We start from the raw sequence: 17,772 nt of genomic DNA on the forward strand, positions 1-17,772 counted from the left end.
GAATGATTATCTGAATTTGGTTACGCATTCAAAAATATGGAGTAGGAATACAACATTGTAAAGCAAGGAGATTCCTTGGGACCCCTTAAAGTCAGTGATGATATAAAGGTGCAAAAAACATTCTGGTGACTTGGAAGGCACTGAATTCTCAGACTGGCCAAAAATACAGATGATTGTGGCAAATCCCAAAAGATTTGAGAGACAGTAATGAAATGTCAGATCAAATTCAATGTTGATAAATTCTAGGTGAGTACCCATAAGAAGCATAACCCTAAGTAGCTTCATATGAGTGTGTACCTGAATGTTATTTATTCATACTATCACCAGCTAGAAAAGGGACTGTGGTGGAAAAAAATTCTATGGAAACTTAGCTCAGTGGCATTTAAAAAAACCCAAATATATTTGTGAACATTTATGAGAGGAATGAAGAAAAAAAATCAAATAAACAATGAATACTACTGCCTGAATATACCTTGACCATATTAGTCTTCCCAATCCATTTCTAACATGGAAAAGATTCAGAGTAGCAGGATGTGGCTATTCAGAGATAAACAGTGGCATCTGTAAGAAGGAAAACCGCATGTACAAGGCCCCATCAATGAGCAAAGTACATAAATGAGCAAGTACTTTGTGAAATAATGAGCACTAACAGCGATGAAAAAAAAGGGGAAGACTATGCCATTTTTCAAAATAAAAACACTAGGGACCACTAAGTGAAGCCAGTGGTAAAAGAAACTTTTTTTTTTGCAAATATATAATGAAATTATGTCACTTCGTGGCACAGGATGTTGTGGCACAGACAGTATAAAAAGGATATGACAAAAGGAATCAGTGAAATAATGGAGAATTACTTGTTGACAGTCATTAAATAGGCTATTTGGTTTTGGCAGTCCTTAAGCTGCCGCCTGCCATAAACCATGAGAACACAGGCAAAAAAATCACCTCCTTTGGCTCCTACTGCTTCTCCTAACCCTCGGCCCCTTCCACTACCTGATCTTTAGCAGGGCTACTCATCTCACGTTAAGTGTTTGTTACTCGAGTTACACCTTAATTCTGTAAAGACTGATTCTTCAGGATTAACCCTTTGAAACACCTCATGGTCCTTCTTTTGGTACTCTTCCTACAGCTTTCCTACACCTCCCCAAACTGCCTGGTCAAACAAATTCTGCAGAGAAGCTAACAGTAGAAAACTGGAGCCGCTGTTGTAGGGGTGGGAGGGCAGCGCCGGGGCAGGCAGCGCGGTCCAGGCTGTGGCTGCTGCGGGCACGGCGCTCCGCTCCCCGGGGCCCGCCCGGAGCCGCCGCCCGCGGTGGGAGCCGCCGCCCGGCGGGATGCCCGCCCCGGCCGATCGCCCCCGCCTGCTTTCCCTGCTTTCCCTGCTTTCCCTCCTTTCCCCGCTTTCCCCGCCTCCCGGCCGGCGGGCCCGGCCGTCACTCGCCGTGTCGCCTCGCAGGTCGGCGGAGCGGACGGGGCGGGCGCAGCTCGGAGCCGGGCGGGCGGGCGGCATGAAGCGCTCTCTGCTGCGGCTCTGCCGCCCGCGGGACAAGGCGGCCGCGGCCAGCGCCTACCAGGGCGTCGTGTGCGAGGCGGATGCCGCCTCCGTGGCCTCGCAGGATGTCTTCAAGGTGCGTGCGGAGCGGCGGCGGGCCCGGGCTGGGACAGAGGGATGGAGGTGGAGGGTGAGGTGGCCGAGGGGGCGCAGGGTCTGTGGGCAGGGGTTATGTGCCAGGGACCCATTCCTCCAGGGGACCCTGTCCGCTCGGGAGGGAGGATCGGTGCGGGATGGGAGACAGCCTGGGAGCTGCCCTGGCCGTGGGCACTGATGTGATGTGGCCCGGGCTGAGCGGCAAGGCAGGGGAGCAGGCGAGGGAGGATGTGGGTGGCAGGGTGCTGATGCAGAACTCCCATTTCCCCTGGGCACAAAAAGACACCCCCTCTTAAAGGGTAGCCGAGATCACGATGGAAATGATTAGATCATCTTAGCAAAAGTGATACGAAAGAGTTTAGAAGCACTGGAACTGTTACGAAGGGAAACGCAACCATCGGTGAAACCTACAACAGTGATAATGTAGCCAGGAAGGACAGAATATCTTCCCATTTTGAACAGAGATAAGGATAAGTCATGTATTTGTATTGCTGCTAGGGAGACCTAGACCAAACTTCAGTGAAGCCTTTTTTAAACATAAGAGTAATTAAGCAAAGGAAGAGTTTGCTTACAGGATGGAAGTCTTGGATAACTTTGGCTAAACAAATTTGACAAAGTTTGTAGGTGGGGTTAAATACCTCCTGAGATAATTTCCATTCACTTATGTTTTCTGTGTGCTAGCTGTAGACCTGAGCAGCAGCACCTCTTCAGCATAATACAGCTGGTCACTCTGATGGGTGATCTGTCACTACAGAGCTGTCTGAGTACAGGGCAAAGGAGCTGCTATTGTTTAAAATAGCTTTCGTTGCTGTTTTTAACTAACCCAAGTACCAAGAACACCTAACTGACTCCTTTCTTCCTTATTCTGTTAGTGAAACACTGTAGTATTGGCAGATGAATCTTACTTTTGTCGACAGAAATTATCCTCATGCCACATTTTGTCTGACACTGAGAACTAAATCCACTGTTAAAAGTGGAGAAATGTGGTTTAGATCAATAGAAATAATAAAGGTAGAATGTTAGAAGGAATAGAAAATATTGGGCTCTCTAATAAGGTTTTCTTAGACAGCTTTTTGGTGTGTTTAAAAGGTATAGATACTGCGTGTGTAATTGAGGTGTTATTTTTGTGACAGTGGATTCATATTAAATATCTTTTCCACAATTATATCACGTTTTCAATTAGCTTTTTCTGATTGCACTATTGGAGCAGATACCAGCCCTCTATTTGGCCTCAGTCTTATAAATGTTTAAACACATTTGTAACATTATTGACATGAGTAACCCCACTGAAGTCAGTGGGACTATTAAGCTGAATGAAGCTAAACACGTGCTCAAGCACATGAATGGGCTGCCCTGTCATGCATATTTGCTTAAATATACAATATTGTAGAGTCTTTGCCACACGGGGGACCTTTTCTTTTTCAAATGTGAAGGGAGCAGTGATTTTAGGGAATTCCCTTTTTTATTCTGTGCTTGCAAACCATTTGAAGGTTTGCATTACTTCAGATAAGCATTTTTCTCTTTTTTTTTTCCACCCAATGTAGTTTAACTGTTTTGCTTTTTTATTCTCCCTTAATTTTTAGTATGTTTCTTAAATTCCTGACCATTCTGCAGGAATTCTGCCCATACTGCAAACAAGTTATTCTATCATTTTACATAGAAATATGGGATTTTAATAACTTTAACAAAAATATTTGGACAATATAATAAAATAATAAACAGCAGAGCTTCCATAGTGGGCTTTGGTTGTAAAGCATAGTACCTGGAATGTATCAAGCTATTAGTGGGATCACTGGGAAGATACTGACCTGTTTCAGGCTGAGATAATAGTCTGATGTGCTAAGCATGCTGCTGAAATTAAAAAATATATTGGTTTCTCTGACACAAAGAACATCACAGAAGCCAAATGGCTGGACTTCAAAGCCAAGGACATGGTATCAATCTCTGTGAAAAGATCTAAAAAAAAGAGGAATTTATCAAGATTATTGATTTTCCTTTCTGATGGATTCATATTACATGCCTACTGCAAGAAAGAGTATAAAAACATAAGGTATCAATTTGCTTGTTTGAAATTTTCCATAGTGAAGGAAGGATCTTGATCTCACTGCAGAAGAGAGAACAGTATATTCAAGATGATTTTCAGTTTTGTTCATTTTGCACTGTTTCTCATGTGGATCTTATATTGCAGTCAGTTAAACCAATAACCAATCAGAGTTTCACTGTTGGATCAATCTGATCAGGATTTGTGAACTTCTGTATGAGCCCAAACAACTGGGCAGGAGTTAATGAGTGGTAATTACAGCATTGCTAACTTCCTGCCTTTTAGGGGAATGAGAAAATGAGAATGTTTTTACCCAAAACAGGTTATTTCAGATGGAAGTGCCTGTAGGCTACGGAGCTTCATTAAGAAGAATCGTTCTGGGCTTACAAAAGTGGATGAATTAAATGCCACCCCACTTCATCACGCTGCAGAAGGAGGGCAAATAGAACTCATGCAGCTGATCATAGATGATTCTTCCTGTGAAGGTAACATGCATTTTATTAACTACTTTATTTAGCACAATAAAAAAGTTCAATAACCAAGATGTCCATTGCCCAACTGAAATAGGACTGATAAGTGTTATCTCCATTTATAGATTCAAATATATTTCCAACTGTCTGCTGCAGTTTGCACTCTCTCAGGTGTGGTTGGGGTTGCTCTTATTATGTAGGACTGTTTTCTCTCTAATGCAGTGAATCAATATGTCTTGCTTTGGCTGACACTCAGATATATAGTCTTCAGATGTGAAAAAGAAAACTGCAATGATTAAACAGAAGACTTGACTTTCTGTATTCCTTATTCATATTATGTGTGTCTTATATAATCAGCATTGTGAACTACATCGGACTCCACTGATAGGCTGTATGCTACTGTGTAAACCTACAATGGCCCTGAAAAGCTTTATTTTTTTCACCTATTGATGGCAGAGCTAATTTAAATTTTTCTGTCTGAAATATATATATATTAGTCTGTAATTTTTTTCCTAATTTTTTAGGATATTTGTAGAAGTTTATCTTTAGTTTTAAAGCTCAAAATGTATATTTAGAATAGTCCATTTTCATAACTGGCATGAATTGATTTAACTTTGTGTTCTGAAGTGAAACAGAGTAGATATGGTCTTTCATTTTCTTACAGTTTGCAAGCACATATTTATTACCTCTTATTTAGGTTATTTGCACTCATTCTGTGCAGCCTCTAAAGAAATTGCTGTGAAGTCAAATAAAATAGGAAAAAGAATAATCAAGGAGAGAGGGAGATCATGTAACTTTTGGGTGAGGTGTAATAGTGGGCAATAAATAGACAGGCATTTCACCACTTCCATTCCTTTCATCAATATTGTATATTCAGCACAATATTTAATCAATTTAACACAGTGCACCGCATCTCATGAAACCTTTCCTTTCCCTTTCTAAAGAAATGCAGTAGCACAAACCTAAACCTGACACTGAAACATCTTTTTTTTGTTTCAGTCCAATCAGAACATTTGATGGTTTTGCTTTGTTTTTTTTTGCTTTGCTTTGTTTTCTCTCCTTTGACCTAGTATTAAATGTGATGGATTCTTCTGGAAATACCCCACTACACTGGGCCACGAAGAAAAACCAGGTTGAAAGCGTTCGTTTGCTTCTCAGCAGAGGAGCCAATCCAAACATCCTCAACTCCAATATGATGGCACCTTTGCATATGGCTGTTCAGTCCCTGCACAACGAAATTGTGAAGGTAAGTCTAAAATCTTCCTAAATATACACACTTGATGAGTAGCTCAGGCAGCCACCGTGTGCAGAGCACCAAGGCCTTGTTGATATATGCCATATCTGCTTATGTTTTCTTCAGCAAGCAGGATGTGTAACATGATGCCTATAGAAGTGTTCGTGTCCTCTTAGCACTGCCAGTAAAAAGTAACTTACTGATTTATAGAAATACTGAAGTTTGTGCTATGATAGTAGTCCTTACGTTCCAAAGAAAATGCTTTTCAATTTTTCAGGCACAAGAAACTTTCTTTAAGAGTTCTTTTTAAAATGGAAACTTCATGTAAGCATGTGTATTTCAAAATATAATATTGTGTTTCTTTTTTTTTACAACTGTATAGGGTGTCTTAGAAGTATAAACATTCTTGAAACTAGTGTATTTTTAAAATGAAAACCTGATTAAAACTAGTCAGAAAGTACAGTTATTAGAACCAACATTCTAATAATCAATTGAATGGTAGCAGAACTAAATCTGCAATTAAAAATCACAAAAATATATTGTGATGAAACTACTAAGATGTCCATGTTGAACCTTTTAAAACAGCGATAACTTTGAGATTTTAAGCAGCATAATTTTTTAACCATTTGTCTAAGTGCAATAAGAATGTTTTCACTTTATATGCAGCATGGGGTTAGAATTTTAAAATTTTTAAAGTGCTTTAAATTTTAGATGAATAAAACCTTAAAATTGCAACAATTCCTTTTCTCTTTAAATGTCTCTTTTTCTAGTTCATCCATGCAAAAAAAAAAAAAATGAAACGCATATTATCTGTATTCAAGAGTATTGAAGAGTTCTTCGGAAATGTTTCAGTCCTCAAATCTTTTAAAAAATCTGTATTTATTATGAATTAAGAACAATGAAATCTGAAATCAATGACATTTTTAAAGTGGGCTTTTTAAGCTTCTCTGCTTTGGTTCTTGACTAAATCTGTGATTTTATTTTTTCCCCACTCTGTTTTTTATTCAAGCTAATTCTCCCTTGGTTTTTATTGCCAAATTGCCTGAGAGTGATTAAATGTACCGGTTTGTCTAGTACAGAAAAAGTAAATAACTGAAATTACTGAAAGACAATAAAATAAATATGGAGCTAGGGGAATAAATAAGCCAGTATGGTTATTATAATTTCCAGATCCTTTGCTTCTCAAAAAGTGCTGGAAGCAGTCATAGAGATAATTGATCATACTGATAGTTCAGCTGTTAGCATAGAGACTAGAGAAAAATTTCAGGACTGGAAGGTCCCAGTTTTCATCAAGATCCATCTCCCCTCCTTTTACTTAGATTTCTAATTGAACAGATTCCCAAACATTTCCACTTGCCAGGGAATTTTCTGTTGAAAAGTTCAGTTAAAAATCTTTTTCTGATATGTGCTACAGAAAATAATTTTTCCCATTATTGAGAAATCAGATTTATTAAATCAGACTTTGAAATGCTTTGCATCCCTGTGCAGAGTTTAACTCAGTTACCTCGCTGTCCACTGAAAGGAACTGTATTTCATACCTGTTCATATCTGCATTTTTCACCAGCATATTTTGGCATTCAGCTGCATTCTTCCCCTCATCTGCCAATGCATTGTGGCACGCAAAACAAAGAAGTTGCAAGGGTTCTATGGGTTGCAAACAACAAAAATAATGGAATAGGCTTTTATTGTTTTGTTTATCTTACGATTAACTGAATGTTTTATTAAACATTTAGGTTTTAGTTCAACATAGCAGTACAGATGTTAACTTGGAAGGTGAAGCAGGGAACACACCTATAATTGTAGCGTGTTACAAGGACAATCCTGAAGCACTGACACTTCTGGTAGGTATAATTATCCATCATCTTTTGAGATGATTCTCTCTACCTTGATGCAGTTATTCTGTTCCTGGATTTGGTCTTTGTTCAGTGCAGGAAGGTCAATCATGGACCTAGTGTTCAACTGGCATTGCATGGGTTACTAAGAAACATTAATCTTTAAGGGGGTATATCATATCTATAGCTTTCTGACTGGCCAACTCAAGGGAAAAACTGATTTTGAAGGTCATGAGAACACAGAACACAAAGCACAAGCTTTGTATGGCTATAACATGCAAAAGATACTTGTATGAAAACTTCATAATGCACATGTAATGTTAAAAAAAAGGAGGCAGCTACCCAGGAGACTATATCTGTAGTAGTATATTAATTTTTCAGATTTTTCTGTATGTCAATAAGCTGAATTGAGATGTTATTTTTCAGATTGAAAATGGAGGAAAAATATGTAAACCAAACAAAACAGGATGTATGCCTATCCATGCAGCAGCATTTTCAGGTGCAAAAACATGCCTGGAAATTCTTTTGAAAAAAGGTAAATACAATGTTCCCAAGTAGTGAGTAACAATTTACTGCTTTAATTCTCAAATAACTATGAAAGCAAACAATTATGACTATGATTGAACTTACAAGAAGTTATTGAAGTTATTGTTATGGGTGATTTATGCTGACTATTTTTGTATAATTGCAGCAGCAAACTAGCTGCTTTCCTAAATGTATGTTCATCCATTGGTAAATGATAGATGTGACAGGTTCATGTTTTGAGAGGGGGGGAATATTATTGCACACTTAACATGCTTGGTTTGAAAGACTTTATATCTTCTATTATCTCATTCTCACTTTAAAAAAAATCTATTTATTTTCATCTCTCAGGTGAAGAATTGGGTCACTCTGCTAAAACCCACATCAATTTTACCAATAATGGAAAGTGCAGTCCACTTCATCTGGCAGTTCAGAGTGGTGACCTCGAAATGATTAAAATGTGCATTGAATTTGGAGCTCAAATTGATCTAAAACAGGTAAAACTCAGATTGGCGTGATATATATTTTTGATAAAACCTAGTTATCTCTAAATCTTTATGTGGTATGAAAAAAGATAAGCAGGTAATCATTGTTCATTCTCTCTTCCAATGCAAAGCAGAGGAAACAACAAATGAAAGCAAGCATATGGTTCAAATCAGGCAGAATGTGATGTTTCTTTACACAGCTTACAAAGGCCTTGCCCTGGCCTTTACAGTATCTGCTTTGTAAGCAAACATAAATTCGTGATACTACTGCTGCTTCTATGGTGTAGTACTTCTGGTGTAAGGATCTATGTTAGTTTTAAAATATAGTTTTGCCTTCTTTTACTGGTTTGATTATTTGAACACACGGATTTCTAATGAGGTGAGTTATGCTATTGATTTTGTGATGGGCAAAACTATTTTGGGAAGGCTTATAGCATTGTGGAAAAGCCCATTCCAATGCATTCACCAAAATGGTCCTGCTCTAAAAATGAAAAGGTCAAAGCCCTCAGGCATATATCAAAGCTGGTTAGTCTCACCTTGCAAAATAAAAATCCCATTTTGGTAAATATTTTTCTATTCATCTTTATATTGTTTAATTATTTTATGAGTCTAGCTTATAATACTTTTATGGCATATTGGACAATGTTATTTTTTATCTGCAGAAAAGTTGATTTAAGAATTACTTCTAAGGAGGATTCAATTTTAGGAAGTAAATGAGATTTTAAAATAATGCATTTTCTGTATTATATCGCTCCATTTGTTTGCTTATTCATTTGCATTGGCCTAGATATGTTTTTCTGTATCTTTCATTTGCTTCATCTCTTGTATTAAGGGGTGCTGCATCTGTTTTTTAATTAAATTACAAAAGGTTGTTAAGAGTATAATCATCTCAAATCTTAGGGACTTCATATTAAGTGATAAGAAGCTTTGTAGTAATCCTTTAAAACTATCTATTTAGTCTTTTTTGGTTTTGTCAATCTCTTTAGAATTCTATTACAGTTAAAGATTAAAGCTTTATTACTTGCATAGAAATTTAGGCATTTATGAGTTACAAATCCTGGGCTGGTTCACTAGTGTGTTTAATAGATTGGATTAGGTTTCTGAGGTTTAAATATTTGTATTTTGTCTTGTTTCCCCATTTATAGAATGAAAAATGCACGGCACTTCATTTTGCTGCCACTCAAGGAGCGACTGAGATTGTAAAGCTAATGATGTCATCCTACGCTGGGGAGGAATCCATTATTGATGCTGTAGATGGGAATAAGGAAACTTTGCTTCACAGGTAGGAAACTGCTGTGCCGGATTTCACTATGAATTGTGAACCATGATATTCTTAGTTATTCTTTGCATTTGGAGCACCCTTCCACATAATTTGGAACTTCTCCATGATATGGGAGATGGTTGTAGTGCAGTATGAAAGAGGAAAAAAATTGGTCAGAATGTTAAAAATCTTGGCAATGATACCAAAATGAAAATAGTTCCAGTTACCTTTGAACCATATCAAGGAAAGGTCGCTAACAGTTTGCATTAAAAATTTACTCCAGTAGAGTTGTAGGGAAACAAATGTATAGAATTGTTAACACCTTCTGACAATGTGGAAGAAATTGAAAAAAAGTCATTTTTACTTGATGTTCTCCAGAAAATGAGTGAAAAATAATATGAACTGTTGAAAGAATATTTTCCTTTATTTTCAAAAACCCTTATAGCTGATCAGGTAGAAGAAAATGTCTGTACACTTCTCTATGACTTCAGAGTTTCAGAGATGGTATTTGTCTATAACATAATCCTTAAGACTTCTAGTCTTTCACATTCCATTTAAACCCAGAGCACTAGGCTGTGGAGAAGTTTCCTAAATCCTTTGTAGCAAAAAGGTGTTTTGTTAAGCATGCTGGCTTCCAACTCCAACTCTAATGTATTTCCCCATGTCTACATTTTTTGCAAGAAAGATGTTTCACTGAATTTAACTGTAATTATTTGACAGTGTTATTCTACAAGTTTTACAGTATAAGTAGTAGAAGCAGTGGAGATGACTGGACACAGTATAAAGTGGAATGATTCAAAGATAATTGAAGACATTAAAAGAGTTAGTTGTAAAATTAGGGTAATGTTTGGGTACACTTGGAAATGTTACCATGGAAGAACATGATTGTAGACAAAGTGATGACAGAATGCCAAATCAAATTGTGCAGACACATGCTATTTAATAGATAACTGGCTGCCTTATCTCTGAAAATTATTGTGCTTGAAAAAAGCTTGGTAAAAAAGATTACACTATTTTAGTCCCCGTGTCTGTGAAGCAGTAAAAATGATATTATCAAGAATCATCGGGAAGGTAGAAAGTCACCCAAATAGACTATAAAAAAAACTGAGTAGGAATATTAACTTGTTGAGAAACAAAGCAGCAGTGAAGTATAGGTAGGACTTGATACTTTTGCATTCCTACTGTCACGTTTCCAACTAAATATTTCATAAAATGACTTTGCTTTCTCTTCGGTCACCTAGGAATTTATTTTAGCATTTGTGAAGCATTCAGTATTAATGTGTGGTGGGAAAGATCTACTATAGATAATGGAGGCATCTCTACGTATTTGGAACCATGACTTGATTTTTAAAATATGTCTTTTGAGCAATCAGTTCTAACTATACACCCAATGTTTTATTACCTCTTAAAATACTAAGGCAACTGTTATCATTTGAGATACAGTCCAACCTTGGAACTGTCCTTTCCGTAGAGGTCTGACATGTGAAAACATTTTGTCTGTGTGTATTTACTATGCTATACTTTCATGTTTTGACCAATTTTTTCCTGTAATATATAATTCAATACCTTACTGTAAAATAAAACCTGAGAAGATTCCGAATGTATAGACAGCTTTAAAATATTTTTGGTAAATGGCATAACCTTTTTATCAGTATATTTAACTAGTGCTGCCGATTATGCTCCAAATGCCTAATTTATACCTGTTAGTTTGTTCATATTTTTTCAAGTAGACCTGCCTGCCACAGTCAGAATACACATTTAGACATTGCCATTTTAACCTCACACTGGCAATATTGCATAAAATGCAACCAAATTATTTTTGAATAATGAAATGAATTTGAGGCTCCAGGCATGCTTGGAAAAAATTGTATATGAAATTTATGGATTTCTGTATTGACCTTGTGTGGCACACTGAATGATCTCACATATGAAATTACTGGTTCTCCTAAAACTTGGTGGTAAAATACCTGTTTACCTACCAATGAGGTCTTTGTTTCCTGCAGTGGGTTTTCAATGTAATACCTGAACTGAACTTAATTTGAAAAGAACTACATGCAAAAATATGAAACCAGTTTATTAAGATGAATGATGAAGGGTATACCTCTGTCTCTTTATTTTAAAATTGATTTATTTGAAAATATTAGAAAACAGAGAAGAATGCTAATCTTTGGCTTGAAACATCTTTGTCCTTTCTAATATTACTGTATTTTTGCATTTTTCTCCACAGAACAGCACTGTTTGATCATTATGAACTGGCGGAGTATTTGATTTCAATGGTAAATATTTAATCAAGCAACATGTTTAGAGAGATTATTGATATCTATTACTGCAGGTCTGCATAGAGAAAATCATAAAGTAGAATGTGTTCTCAGGTATAGGCTAATTAGATAGGTAGATATATACATCTCATAATGTATAATTGAAAGTTATAGTTCAACAGTAGTTGTTGATCCTAATATCATCCCACAGTTACAGAGGATGAAATCTTACATTTTTATTTCTATTTTACTTACTCAGAAAAGTTTCGTACATATCTTTTACCAAATATGTTGAAGTGGTCTGGTCATCCTACTCTTCAGACATGAAATTTAAAAAAATGCTAAGCATGCATAGAATTTCATCTGTCTTTTTTCAAGACATATATCATCTATTTAAAGAATGGACGTAAAATTAGTGTGGGATAATATAGCCATATATCAGAGTCTGTGTATGATCTAGAAATATTTTTTATTCTGTGTGGTTTGGATTTCTTCAGTGAATAATTGTGAAGAATAAAGGGAAGAAATATAATCAGGCATGCTACTGGCTATGCTCCCAATGCCCATTTGTGCCAATTAAACTAAGGCTCATAATCATGTTGTGCCCCACTCAGCTGAGGACATTTTCAGAAATCATCAGATTTCTTTTTTGACTTGTCTGACAAAACCAACTGTCAGCAGAATTTATTATCTGAGAAATGCAGGTACACGTTCTTGTGTGTGGAGGCTTGTGTGTGCAAAACACATCATAGATATCTTTAACACTGCATTTGCTAAGAACAAACTCTCATTCCTGGAGTGCAATTTGACTAGTTTGGCCTCTTCCATAGAAGGTTTGCTGAGGGTTTCTTTGGCTTTCCATATAAACTGTGTCAGTTTTGATGCTTCGGGACTGTTTTAGTTTGTTCTGTCTGGGAATGGATCAAAATGTGTCAGCTGGAGTAGTGGAGTGTTGAATGTACAACCTGTGCTGCCTCCTCCCTTGGACTCCTGGCAAGATCATGGAGTTCTGCCTCTGCTGTGGTGTACATGAGGGTGAAAAAGACAAGGTTCAGCAATGTTACTGCCTGAAAGGAATAGCAAATTCCAGTTCACAAAGGTCTTCCAGTTTTAGTAAAGAATACCTATTTATTTTGCACATTAAATATTCACATTTTGTTCAAAATAAATAAGCAGAAATTTTACATATTTTCTTCCCGTCTTTTGGACGCTTTCCCCCTTTTGCTTCTTTTGTCTTCTCTAAAAGGAAAATGAAAGATTAAATAGATATAAATAATAATTGATATTTACAAAACTGGCATGTTTATGTTTATATTAATATCTGTTTAATTAATTTATGTTAATGCATTTGGGGCAACAGAAATGGAAAATGAAATGAAGTTCAGTAGCTATTTTACAAACTCTTAATTCAGCTGTGTCGTAAATGTGGTAAATATATGTGTCAATATAGAAGTTACTTCTTTCTGTGATAAGTATTTATGAATGCTGCCAAATTAATTTTACTAAAAGCTGAATAATTATGTTAGCTGATGGGAGGTTGGATTAATATTACTTAAGGGACTGGAAGGTGCTTCCTGTATTCATTGAAATAAATGAGACACTTGGATAAAAAAAGGTCTTTCTTGATTAAAAAAATATTTTTTAAATGTTGTCTGACTTTGTAGAAAGGTAAACGGGGAAAAGGTCTTGCATATATTACTGCCAAATATGTAATGAACCTACACTGGAAGCTCCCTGCTCTCTGTGGTAATCATTGCACAATTATGTGCTAATTAATACAGGTTTTACCATCCTGGAAAGTAAATATTGCTCAGGATTGTGATTCATTCTCTCTCAGATTAAGACTGGACCCAAAGATGATTCAAGTTAATGGAAAAACTGCCATTGATTTTTTTTTTAATAATCTTTGGATATTATCTGAAATAAAATAGATTTTTTTTGTGTACTTTGTTCAACTGATCAAGTTTGACTTGCAACTCACTATCTAGAAAAAAATGATATCTAAACCACCATAAAATATACATACATCTCATTGGTTAATTTGTGTGTATCTTCCTGCTTCCTTGGTGGGATTTTTTAGATAAATATGTTTATGCTTATAGTAGTACTTTGCTGATAAGACCATAGTGATACTGTGACTATACTGACCATACTGTCCTGGCAATATGTGCCAGTGCAAAAGTAGACAAAACAGAATAAAATATGTCCTCTGTTGATACAGCTGCTTTGGCATCAAAATGGACTTGGTTCAAATCACTTATGCTGAAGGATAGGAAACTGATATAAATTGAACTATAGTAATTTCTGGATGTATTACTTCTTGTATTGTGTTCATACAGTGTAGAGGTTTAAGAATATCTTTTTCTGGTAGTTGTTTTATAGGTAAGACCACATAATTCAAAGGGCCACCATTTTCGCATTTTTCTATAGTGTCAATCCTGGTATTTTCAAGTTAGAATTTTATATGGAGAATACATGGAAAGATTCTATAACAAAAGATCATAAGCTGTAAGGCATCTGAATTTTTATATATAGATGACTGGACTGTGGCTGATGGTTAGAAAACCTAGTAGTTTTATTGAGATGCAATGTGTTTATTTATTTATGTAATGTGAAATTACTTATCTGGATCATGTGGAATTACTAAGAATTCCTGTATTTCTGCTATGCTTATAAAGGGCAGCACCATTTTAAAGTTTCATTTATTCATTATTCACCATAAACTTGGAATTCTTTTTCTCAGGGGGCTAATATTGATAGTGTTGACATAGAAGGTCGATCCCCACTTCTCCTGGCCACTTCCTGTGCATCATGGAAAATTGTGAATTTACTGCTTTCGAAAGGTAAGAAGGAATATACACATGCTATATATATATACATATACTTCATTTGAGCAGAGTTCATTCATTTTAAAACTCTGTGTCAAGCTTCCCTCTCAATTTGAATTCTCTACTTCAGCATCCAGCCCAGGAGCAGCTGAGCTAAACAGCTGCACACTGCTGGTATCCCCTGAGATAAAGGAAGAATTTATGTGATGATTTCACCCCTTTCACCGCAGCATGAACGGGCTGTAGAAGAATGCATATGCTATGTGTCATACTTCTCAAGGTGGTGGTGGTACTGGTGCTCCATCCCTGCACTCCTTAGCAGCTCACAAAATAAGCAAAACTGCAGAATAAATACACCACTTCAACAGAGCTGTGTTTCATGCCAGCAATCAATCTTTAAATGTTAAAGCCCACCATTTAATCCTTACCTGTGGTTTTATAAAATTACAGTCACCTTGAAAATATTTGAGCTATATCTCTTTCATTTGCTGCATTTGGTGCAACTGAGTGATTATTACTGTATTTCCTCTTGTTAAGAATATAATTGATTTTCTTTAAAAGTATTATAGTAGGTTTTGAAACTGTTAAAAGGTTACAGCTTTAAGTATTAGAAGAAGTGATTATCTACATCTTTAAATTTCCTCTTGATTTGTGTATGATCAGCATCTTGGAACGTAAAGGCCCCATATAAAACTCAGTGCTGTGATGAAATACAAAATGCATAAGCATAAGAAAATGCTGAAAGCTGAGTTTCATTAGGAGTGATCTTTTGGGGGAACCAAAATTATGTGTTTCAAGGTTGACTTGAAAGACTATTTTATAGATTTATAGGTATTATTTTATAAAATTTTATAGATTAATAAACATTTGTCCAACATTTTTTCCTTTGTCTTAAACATCATTATGTAGTGCCAAGACCCAGCAATTTTTAAGTTGCTGGTATTTATTTCCATATTTATTTAGGAGCAAATGTGTCTTTAAAAGATCATCTTGGTCGGAATTTCTTGCATTTGACTGTATTGCAGCCTGGAGGACTACAGCATCTGAATGAGAAATATCTGCAGGTACAGTAAGCATCAATTTATGTCTTTCTGTTACCCTTCTTAGGAAAATGTAAAGAAAAAGGCAACTACCATTTTATTTTGGTATGTTTGTAAAAATTTGTGATAATCGTTAAATAGCCCAGTGTCACAAAAAATGGTTTGAAGAGGTACATATCACATATCTCTCATGAAAACATTTCAAAGCAAATAATACAGTTTTCTTATTGCCAGGCAAAGGAATAACATAATCCCATAAAGTATTTTGCTGTTGGGGAATTGAATAGCTAAAGAGGTAGGCAATAAAATACAGAACTTTTCACTTTTATTTTCCCAGCTTCCATGCAGTAAAGCCAGGAGACATGCTCGTAATCAGTCAAGGGCTAGAACTTTATAAATAGTTTGCAGCATATTCTACAGAAGCTTTCCTTGGACTGGACCATAATGAAGTCTTGGATTTAGTTTTTAAAAATATTTCAAATATAAATTTGTATTTGGCTATGTTGAAATGAAGCATTAACATTGATAGAGCCCAAGCTTGCCTGAAAAAAAAAAAATTCTGGCCTCCAGAGCTCCAGAAATAGCCTTTTAAATATGAATCAAATATAACTTACCTTACAACATGTGCTGAAATCTGTGAACACCTTTGATTGTAATTCAGAATGGATTTAACCTCCCTTTTTGGCAGTTGTAGTGAATCAGTGATGCTAACCCTGAGTTCTCTGCATTGACTTTCTGATTATTGGTCATATTAATAATTCAGACAAGTGGATTGGATGGTGGGAGGAGTTTTTTAGTTGCTTTGTGGAAGGTTGTAGGATAGTGTTCGACAGCAAAAATGGGGAAATGAAGATAAAAAAGAGAAACGGGAAATAAATTAACACTATAAAACAGTGAACTGCTGGGTTTTGTCAGTCAAAGGTTTTGCTACTGAATATAGACTTTAAGACTGCCTTTATGTATGTAAGCCTTTTGCTGCCAGCAATAAGCATTACACTGGAATGGCAACAAAGAATTTCCTTTATTGTGCTGTTGATGGGTTGCAGGATGATAAACTCCTGTGTTCTTTGAAGAGTAGTTGTTTGAAAAAATGGTGACCCACAAATCAGCAGATAAAAAAGGTGGTCCAAGTTTTACTTAAGTTTGTTTCTTATTTTTAGATACTGCTTTAGAGTCATAATGCTATTGTTGCAAACTATTAGAAACTATGGAGCAGAAGAGGTAGAGACGTGATTCTGTGCTTTTGTTTTTTGTTACTTCTTCGGGGGTAACAGATGGAACATATTAAAAATCTTGTCGTGGATGAAGATAATGAAGGATGCACTCCATTGCATTATGCATGTAGACAAGGTGTGGCCCTCTCTGTAAATAATTTACTCAGCCTCAACGTTTCCATCTACTCTAAGAGCAGGGACAAGAAGTCGCCGTTACACTTTGCTGCCAGGTTAGTAGCACAGTCCAGGCCATGGAACCCATGCCATGGTTTTTATGCCTGTGTTTTTGACATTAATTTCTGTGTGTATCTTGCAAAGCTATGGGCGTATCAATACTTGCCAACGACTTATAAGAGATATGAAAGACACAAGACTTCTGAATGAAGGTGATAAGAAGGGAATGACTCCCCTTCATTTGGCAGCCCAGAATGGTCATGAGAAGGTAGTTCAGTTTCTTCTGAAGAGAGGGGCTCTCTTCCTCTGGTAAGTATACAGATTTTCATTTATTAAGCCAAAAAAAACCTCTATGCTTCTATGTTTTTTGTTCATCTGCAGAGAAGTTAATGCAATATAAATATAAGTACAATATACTAAAGTAATTATTATATTAATATATGCCAATAGAAACATACAGTATAAGAGCATGGTTACAAAATACTTGTAAAGCAGATAATAGCTAGCTGTAAAACCAAGACTTCTAATACTGGGGGGAGCTGAGTTTTTTCTAAATCCAATTGAGAGAAGATTATTGAACATTTTAATGAAAAAACAATTGGTTTGGAAATATTACACTCATTTCAGCTTCACTTATAGGCTTGAGAATTGTTTCTTAGGATTGGTGGTTCACAGGTATTCTGCCTTGCACTGTCAGTCCTGGCTTCAGGTCAAAGATCCTCAGCTCTCAGAAACAGATGAAAAGGGAGAGATCTAAGTACTGTTATT

At 36.2% G+C, this 17,772-nt stretch overlaps 1 protein-coding gene across 1 annotated transcript in view; it reads left to right on the top strand.

The window, feature by feature from the left end:
* Positions 1-1,505: 1,505 nt before the first annotated feature.
* TRPA1 (transient receptor potential cation channel subfamily A member 1) overlaps positions 1,506-17,772 on the top strand; it is a 30,024-nt gene continuing 13,757 nt past the window's right edge. The window contains exons 1-12 of the mRNA XM_021530612.3: positions 1,506-1,625; positions 4,009-4,171; positions 5,227-5,402; positions 7,124-7,231; positions 7,649-7,757; positions 8,096-8,241; positions 9,375-9,511; positions 11,718-11,766; positions 14,492-14,591; positions 15,540-15,640; positions 16,891-17,060; positions 17,149-17,313. Of these exons, the coding sequence (XP_021386287.1) occupies positions 1,506-1,625; positions 4,009-4,171; positions 5,227-5,402; positions 7,124-7,231; positions 7,649-7,757; positions 8,096-8,241; positions 9,375-9,511; positions 11,718-11,766; positions 14,492-14,591; positions 15,540-15,640; positions 16,891-17,060; positions 17,149-17,313 (1,544 nt within the window). The remainder of the gene's footprint in view (positions 1,626-4,008; positions 4,172-5,226; positions 5,403-7,123; positions 7,232-7,648; positions 7,758-8,095; positions 8,242-9,374; positions 9,512-11,717; positions 11,767-14,491; positions 14,592-15,539; positions 15,641-16,890; positions 17,061-17,148; positions 17,314-17,772) is intronic.

This window comes from Lonchura striata, chromosome 1 (assembly GCF_046129695.1).
Source record: "Lonchura striata isolate bLonStr1 chromosome 1, bLonStr1.mat, whole genome shotgun sequence".
In the NCBI taxonomy this organism is placed as follows: Eukaryota; Metazoa; Chordata; class Aves; order Passeriformes; family Estrildidae; genus Lonchura; species Lonchura striata.